This window comes from Amblyomma maculatum, chromosome 5 (assembly GCF_055883805.1).
Source record: "Amblyomma maculatum isolate TAMU_Amacu chromosome 5, ASM5588380v1, whole genome shotgun sequence".
Classification (NCBI taxonomy): Eukaryota; Metazoa; Arthropoda; class Arachnida; order Ixodida; family Ixodidae; genus Amblyomma; species Amblyomma maculatum.
In genome coordinates, this window is record NC_139348.1 from 156,720,520 (window position 1) to 156,728,690 (window position 8,171).

The 8,171-nt window shown below is 49.1% G+C and overlaps 1 protein-coding gene across 2 annotated transcripts in view; it reads left to right on the plus strand.

The window, feature by feature from the left end:
- The window catches only part of LOC146190071 (suppressor of cytokine signaling 2-like), a 40,769-nt gene extending 37,285 nt beyond the window's left edge, over positions 1-3,484 (plus strand). For both annotated transcript variants that reach the window (XM_084604810.1, XM_084604809.1), the window contains exon 2: positions 1,710-3,484. In XM_084604810.1, the coding sequence (XP_084460936.1) occupies positions 1,710-2,783 (1,074 nt within the window). In that variant the 3' untranslated portion in view covers positions 2,784-3,484. The remainder of the gene's footprint in view (positions 1-1,709) is intronic.
- Positions 3,485-8,171: the final 4,687 nt, after the last annotated feature.

Below are 8,171 nucleotides of genomic sequence, written 5' to 3' on the forward strand. Positions count from 1 at the left end.
GTTTTCGGCTTTCTTGTCAAAGCCTAGATACACATACTCTGACGTCGTTCTCGGGATGAGCTATCGCCGAGTCCTTCTTCTCAGGCTAGACATGTTGGTGTCTCGCATGGTTTGCTGTGTACAACTTTCGATATCGTAGTGAAACTACCCACAAAAGCCTTCCTGTTCGACACGGTGTCTTTGACGCGCACTTAGGTGTCCGAAACTATAATTCGGAACAGTCTACGTCGTGCTTCTTCAACTTAAGAGCAGTGAAACGTAAATACTCCAGAACAGTATACCGTCGTTCACTCATCCTCCCTTCATTGACCCATCTGCTTACGCACGCACGTACTGGCTACGACAGCGGAGCACGCTGTCATGTTCAGAGCACAGTGACGTCATCGTCAACTGCAAGGAATAAATCATATATGTTTATTGGGAATTGCCCCAGCGACCTCTACCATAGTGCGCCTGCGATAGGTTTGTTAGGCGACGCCTAAAGAGGACTGAGTTCTACATAAAGTTTAGCCTGACAGTGAAGCCCTTCAGTAAGGCAACCTAAAGAGTGAGGGCGCCTTAATAGCTATTTGGCATGAAGACTTTTTCACCATGGCTGCATGCATACTGATCGCACCGGCGGAGCGTCTCGCGCACTGTCGCGCCAGGTGGCGATATATCCTCGTACCGTGCGTGCGTGTCTGCTTTTTATAGATCCGTGTGCAGCGACACGCGCGCACCAGGTGGTGGGAAACCCGGCGACGCTAAGCTGGCTGTGCGGCTTCCTGGTACTACACGACGCGTCGCGAACCGGAATTGCTTTCCCGAAATTACGGACCAGCTGTGTCGAGTTACTCTTTAGTCTCTCTCTATATGAAAGGGGTACTCTCATTTATTGTGTTTTGTCTTCTATCTATACCTGTGTTGGTGGAAAGTTCGGGGCGCTCCCCTCATTTTCGTCGACTTTCTATGAGCGAGAGCTGTCGGCAGATGCTTTTAGCTACATAAGGTGGCGAACGTCAGTTCTCCGTGGACGGGGTCGCCCAAGGCCACGAGAGTTCGTTCACCGCCACTAGCCCAGAATTCGTGAGGGAATAAGGTAGACGGACAAAAAAAATATACCGGTTGCAGAATCCGTTGTAATGTAATGAGGATGAGATAACGTGACAAGGCAATACGTTGTGTGTGTGTGTGTGTTTTTTTTTCAGCTTCATGTTTAACTGCAACGATGAAACTTAACTGGGTCGACTTATCCCATCAGTCAATAGCGGCGATTTTTATGACCGATGGTGAAGTGTTTTGGTGATGGTGAAGGCAGTTTGTTCCACCGCCTCCGTGGAAGTGATTGTGCTCATAACGCGTCACGGCACGTCATAAGCGTGAAAAAGTGTTCATATGCATTGCCCCTTTCATTCCCTGCGTCCTCTCACGTCCCTTTTAAACATTTGCCTAGTGACACCCAGCGGCGCTATGTGCTGTGCAAATGAGTACTTAGTGAAGGACAGATGCAGCTGTTCGGGGTATTGCGTGTCCCCACTGTTATCAGCAGGGTCATGTACAAGACTGTAATGTCTTCTCAGGCACTGCACGGGGCATGCCTTATTATGCGATGAAATTTGTCCCTGCGGATGTAACAGGAGTAAAACACACATCTGTAACTGACATTGCGTAGAAGCATTAGTAGACTAATGGAAATCTTTGTAATCCTAACACTGTCGTTGTCCTTTCAGATGGTCATCGGCGGCCGGACGACAGCCGAGCCCACGTCGTGCGCCCGCGCTTCCTGCGGCGGCCCTCTCTGCTGCTGTCCCTGTGCTGGTGCTGCTGACGTGTACGCCGCGACGCTGGCCGGAGGCGGCGGCATGTGGTCGACCCAACTGCGGTCGCCCTCGCCCCCCGGCTGTGGGTCCGACAAGCAGGCGCTCTTCCTCGTGGCCTTCCCCATCTGCGCCGCTGCGGCCCACCACCAGCCATCCCCCCCACCGGCATCGTCCTCGTGCTGCCGCTGCTGCAACTGTGGCTGGAGCGCCAAGCCTCCGTCTCCCCCCAGCTGGCACCATTCGACGCCACTGCGGCAAGACCCACCTCCTACCGCGAACGCCTTACCTACGCGGGATCAAGAGGAACGGGCCTCATCCCCCGGGCTGCGCCGAGAAGAAAGCCTGCACCACCACCACAACCATCAGCGCATGGAAGCTCCTCCGTCCCCGCCCGTGGCGACGACGCGCGGCCACCAGCAGCCTCTTGCAAGCGGAGGCGACCTGGAGGCGGACCTGAGCCGTGTCCGAGATGCCCAGCGGACGCTACGCACCAGCGGCTACTACTACGAGGGCCTCTCCTGGGAGGAGGCTGGCCGTCTTTTGCGAGGCTGTCCCGTGGGCACGTTCCTGGTGCGTGACAGCTCGGACAACCGTTTCCTGTTCGCGCTCAGCGTGCAGACAGAGCGCGGCCCGACCAGCGCGCGCATCCACTACCGGCGCGGACAGTTCCGTCTGGACTGCGAGGACGCGCTGTTGCAGTGCATGCCGTGGTTTCCGTGTGTGGTGTCGCTGGTGGAGCACTACGTGCAGCTCAGCCGTACGGCAAAAGGACAGAATTGCGTGTGGATGGACAGCAACGGCCGCAGGGACCTGCCCATTGTGCTGACGAGGCCGCTCTATCGCGAGCCGGCCTCGCTGCAACACCTGTGCCGCATCGCGTTGAACCGCGGCGCCAAGCCTCTGCAGGTGCCCACCTACCGGACTGTGGAGCCGTTGCCGTCGGCGCTAAAGGACTACCTCAGGGACTACCCCCACCTACACTGACCAAAGCATTGACGGCCCCCGCGTGCCGTGCAGCTCTTCCCCGCGTTGTGTGCCCAGTGCGGAGCCAAGGAGGAAGGAGGACTAGTGATGCCTCGCGCGCGTGGGCCTCAAGGGACTCGCAGTTCCTATGTGTCATAATTGTAGCCCGCTCATAGAGTCACTGGATGATGGTCATCACGATGTGGTGCCGCTTAAACCGCTGTTTCTTTTCTGAAACATTTTTTTTCTTGGGAAAAAACGAGGAACAATGCATATATGCCTGGTTCCTGTAGGCCCGTGTGAGAAAGAGCTTCAGCTGTCGGACTGTAACTTCCTTTATAACTCGTGTTGCCAAAGGTTTGCCACGCTCAGGGAATGATAACAAGAAAAGTGATGCAATAACTGGTGACGGTGGCCTAAAATATTCATATTTGAACTTGCTGTCGTTTTAGGTGAGCGTTCAAATGGTTCTGTACAGAATACTGGCTGTGAACTATTTTGAGATGTTTTAAGAGGCACGAGCGACATGTCACCAAGGGAGTAAAACATGCCATCCTTAATATTTTTTTTCTATTTTTCTTAATATTTGACTTCCTTGATGTAACAGCATTTGAATAGGTTAACGGTGAAAGTTAACATTTTCGGGGAGAGCCATTTCACACATCATTTGAGTCAGAAAGGAAAATTCATAACAGCATTTGCAAGTTTTTTTTTTTTTTTTTTTTTTTTTTTTTTTTTTTTTTTTTTTTTTCAAGCACCTTTGTCATCTGAAGCTTATGAAGTCTTCAAGGATTAACCAGTATGCTTCAAACTGTCTTTAGAGGTTGCCACTTTTATCATCTAAACTGAGAGTGAAGAGCGCATGCATGTATAGTCTCAGCATGGAGTCTGCTCTTAACAGTGGAGGTCTTATTGGTATAGTGAAGTTTGTGCACCTGAAAGATATATACATTATGCACTTTAGCTTTATAACCAATTGTTAGACATACTTTAGTAATTGATTTTCCTGATGAAGATATGAAAGCCTTTGAAAAGCCTTGTTGTGTCACCAAGTGTACTATGACCTCTTCCCTACTAAAAGGTGCTAAACATTAAAAACAAAAATGTATACAAAGATTATCAGCCACTTTTAAAGCTAACCTCAATTTAGCTAATTAGTGATTCCTAACCCCAAACAGCATTCTCAAATGACAGTTCTATCTCTTTTATGAAGATGAGCTCAAATTTTGCCTCTTAGGTCGCCTTACTTCAGGAATAGAAACCATTTTGTGGTGCTATATACTTGAGGCATCCTTGCATGCCTGCAAAATATTCACTGGTTCCACCCATGCCTGGGGTGTAATTAGTTCCTGTGACTTGAACGCTTATGTGCCTTTCTAAAAATTTCTATGGACATATGCTATTATGCTCACAGAAAAGTATCACAAAAAGTTCTGGGCACTAGTAATTTACCCCCTAGATTTTATTCCTTTCCAGTATCTATTGCATTTTATTGTGAAGGTGTCACAGGTTGACTCTCTCAGTATTTATGTAACTTGTTTTGAACTCTGTGTTCTAATTGTTGGTACAGGTGTGGATTTGTGGAAAACCCTTTTGAAACATGAAGGGCCCTGCATTACCATCCCAAGCTGGATCTTTGTTCATGTTTAATGGCTGTCTGCCTGTACACAAGTGTATCAAGAAGCCGGTTCCAGGGTTCAGTTCCAGGATTCCAGCCGGAGTAGCAGGCTCCATCGGAAATCTGTGTTACGAGCTACATTTCAAATATTAGCAATTTAAGTATCTCACGCATGTTCCAAGGCAGCTGTAGCTAGTTTGTATTAATGGAAGACGATAGTATGAATACTTGGAATGAATTTAAGTGGGAACCATGCAACTCATCTGCTTTCTATGAGACCCGTGACAAGGCTTGCAATTTTCGTTGCAATACAGGAATTGAATGGGTGTAACAAAAGCGCTCACACTCAGTCGCCTAATTGCGGATGTCACGTCACTTTTTGCAGTTTTCACACTACCTGAATTATGAAGCATAAAGCGTCATAAAGTTCGGTGGCGTTGTGTTACGCCAAATGTACAGTAACCGGCTCCGAGGATGTCACCCAAGAGCAAGACATCCTCATAATAGCACTGCCTAGAGCACGTCGTGATGACGTCATAAATGAGTTCCCCATTCTCGTTGTATCTGAAACGCTTGCGTCAACTTAGCGTGCGTGTGTGCGTGCACGCACATCCTCCGGCTGGAAACGGCGGGAAACGTGATCATGTAACCTGCATCTGCTGTTTATTTGTGTGAACGCCTCATCCAGTGACTCTACAAGCAAATGAAAAGAAAAAAAGAACTTTGTTATTACTGTTCAGGTGCCTTCTGGGACCAAGATGGCGGCTGTGTGTTGGCGCTCGCGCCATCTGTCGGGTCAATTGTGCACTTCTCCCGGCGTCCCAAGTGTTCAAGATGAAAACGAACGCAGACGAAGGAAAGAAAAGTTGTCGCGGTTTTCGTGACTGTGCGGTGTTGTGACGCTTTTGAAATTTTTTGCCTCTAATGTGCCGACTCCTTCACGGCTGCGTCGTATTTTTATAAGCGGCCCCTATCTTCTTGCTGCCAGTTGTAAATCGTGGGGCGTGCGGAACGACGTAGAAACGTGTATCAAAAACGCACGCGGTGCTTTTTGTGAACGTGAAGAAGTGTTGTGGCGTACCTGTCCTGGGGTGGAAACCTTTACATAGTTAGGGCGCTTATAGCAGCTGTCTACCGATGCCTTGAATCATACTTCGATGCCCGCACTCTCATGTTTGTCGTTTCATTTCTTTATTATTATTCTCATATGCCAGGCTGACGTAGGTGGCTCCTAGGCGTGCTCTAAATACAGATGAAAAACAAAAACGAGTAGTATGGCAAATGTTGCCACCCTGTTTCAACAGGAACGTTCTTATTATCAGTCATAAACGATAGAAAAAGGCGCATCGCGGTCGCGTTTGTATTGATGCATCCTTATTATTAGCAGCGCTGAAAATGTCCTAAATATTAAACTCGCAGAACTAATGAACTCCCTAGTACTTAGAAGTGTGAGCAATGACTGCCATCTTTTAGCCGAAATTTCATGCCGACAAGAGGCGTTTCGCCACCAATCGGAGCACGAGAAATATTCGCATGTTCTGAGCGCGTTGCTTCATCTCCTAGGCAAGCTTTTTTCGACCTTTATCTGTGCACAGCAAAAGATTTCCACCCCATTGACTGTACGCCTCAATCTCTGTGTGGAAAGCTCTCTACCTTACCAAAGCGAAGGCAAGGGAGTGACGAAAGTGCAAGGCCCCGAAATTATGTGTGCGTGTGTATGCGTGTCAGTATGTACCATATGGATGTGTAAGTGTGTGTATGTCCGTGTATTTGTCAATCTCCGACGAGAAATGGCGCAGCTGTTTTCTCTTTACATAGTGTAACATAGTCACCGTAATATATATAAATATATAAAGAGAAGAATACGCAAATATGACAGACAAGCTACAATAAATTGTCTCTGGTATTTCCTACAAATCACGTGTCGTCCTCGTTTCTTCTTCGGCTTACCAATTTCAGATCATGCGATGCCATCTGCGAAGTGGGCGAGAATTGGTTGAAAAACGCACGTCAGAGATGTAGAAGCGATCCGACTCCGCGGTGCGCCGGGTGTGCCTGCCAGTGGCAACAGGAAGGAGTTTGTGGTTTGCTTCAACTAGTGGAGCCGCAGGAAAAGCGTGCGGCGCTAGCCACCACCGCTGTACCAGCTGCACAGCTTGAAAACTCGCTGCCGGAATGTGACAGTCAATCTGGTTTTCACGCCAAGCGAGGTGAGTTTAGTGTTACGCAGTGCTAGCAACTAACTCCTAGCTTCCAGCAAAGCTGGAGTGGGGACATTTAATGGCACTGTGATGCATAGAGAGTGGAAAGGAGACGTACGAGTTAGTCGCTCACAGCGGACAACCTTCAACTTTTACGTGTTTAAAGTTTTTGAAGCCATCTAAGAGTGTATTAAGAAATCCCCACAGTGGATACACCTCGTCTTTAATTTGCCAACAGCAACGACTTACACCGCGGCAACACCTGAAGGGATAACCTCCACGACAAGGCGGAGGCAGCGAAAGGTGAATAGATTCCTTTCGTTTATTATATACCAAATGCGCGTTTTCCAGCTCACGCACCGAAGAACGCATTGGTATTCTTGGGAAGCCTCAAAGCTAAGGCCTCTTTCTATCTTTCACTGCAAGTCGCCAGTCTTCGGAAAGTGATACGGACAAAATACTTCCTCAGAGCTAACTATAACTTCATATGCCAGTATACCTCCTCTTGTGTCTCGTAGCCTGAAGAGACTGTCTTTCACCACGGCACCAATCTGTCTCAGCAAACTCGACAGTGGTGACTATCAGGGACGAAAGCGAAAACGGTTGAAATCGAGTGTGTCAGAAATCTTAAATAGTGACGCAGCACGTTCGTCATCGCTCTGTGCTGATCTCGAGCGCGCCTTATCTGCGGGGCCCTGGAATAAGGGCGGACGACCACCGCTACGGAAGATGGTAGACATCTAACCAACACAAACTCTATAGATGAAATAAATGTTTATTCTCTCTCTCTCTCCGTGTTAGTAGCCTCTGACACAAACTCAGCGACGAAGTTGTTTTTAAAGCGAAAGCTTTACTAGGTTAAGTACAACCGGCCTTCGCGTGGGCTTCAATTTTACCCTCAAGGAGCAGGTTGTTGGTATGACTGTAGGAAGAAGGAAAAGAAAATGCACAGGCCGGCTACTGGCTCTGCAGCTGAGCCACCTCCGCTGCATCGTACGGACAGAAGATGAAATAAACTGATTGATTTATAGGAAGGGAAAGGCGTGGTAACTGTCTCACTCGTTTTCTGTGGACACCTCAACCGCGCCTTAAGGAAAGGGAGGAAGGTGGGAGAGAAAGTGGAAAGAGAGAAAGAAGAGCCATAGTGGAGGGCTACGGAGTAATTTCGACCACCTGGGGATCTTTAACGTGCTCTGACATGTTGTTGTTGTTGTTGTGGCTGTAGGAAGAAGGAAAAGAAAATGCACGGGCCTGCTACTGGCTCTGTAGCTGAACCACCTCCGCTGCCTCGTGCAGACAGAAGAGAAAGTAGAGAAGAAAGAAAAGGAAGAGGGAAAGAAAGACGCGCGCCGCAACAGCCGTCGTCCGCCACCGAAGCGGTGGCGGGTGCAATGACGGCCTACAACAGATAAAAATTCGGTGGCAGGCTAGCCCCCGCCGCAGGCGGCGGTGACTTTCCTGCCCCAGCCACACCAGGGGAGACTTTTACAGCGTGGCACAGCACACCGACGCCTCTTCGTTTCGCCTCCATTGAAACGCAGCCGCCGAGGTCGGGTTCGAACCCGGGTACTCCGGCACAGTAGTCGGGCG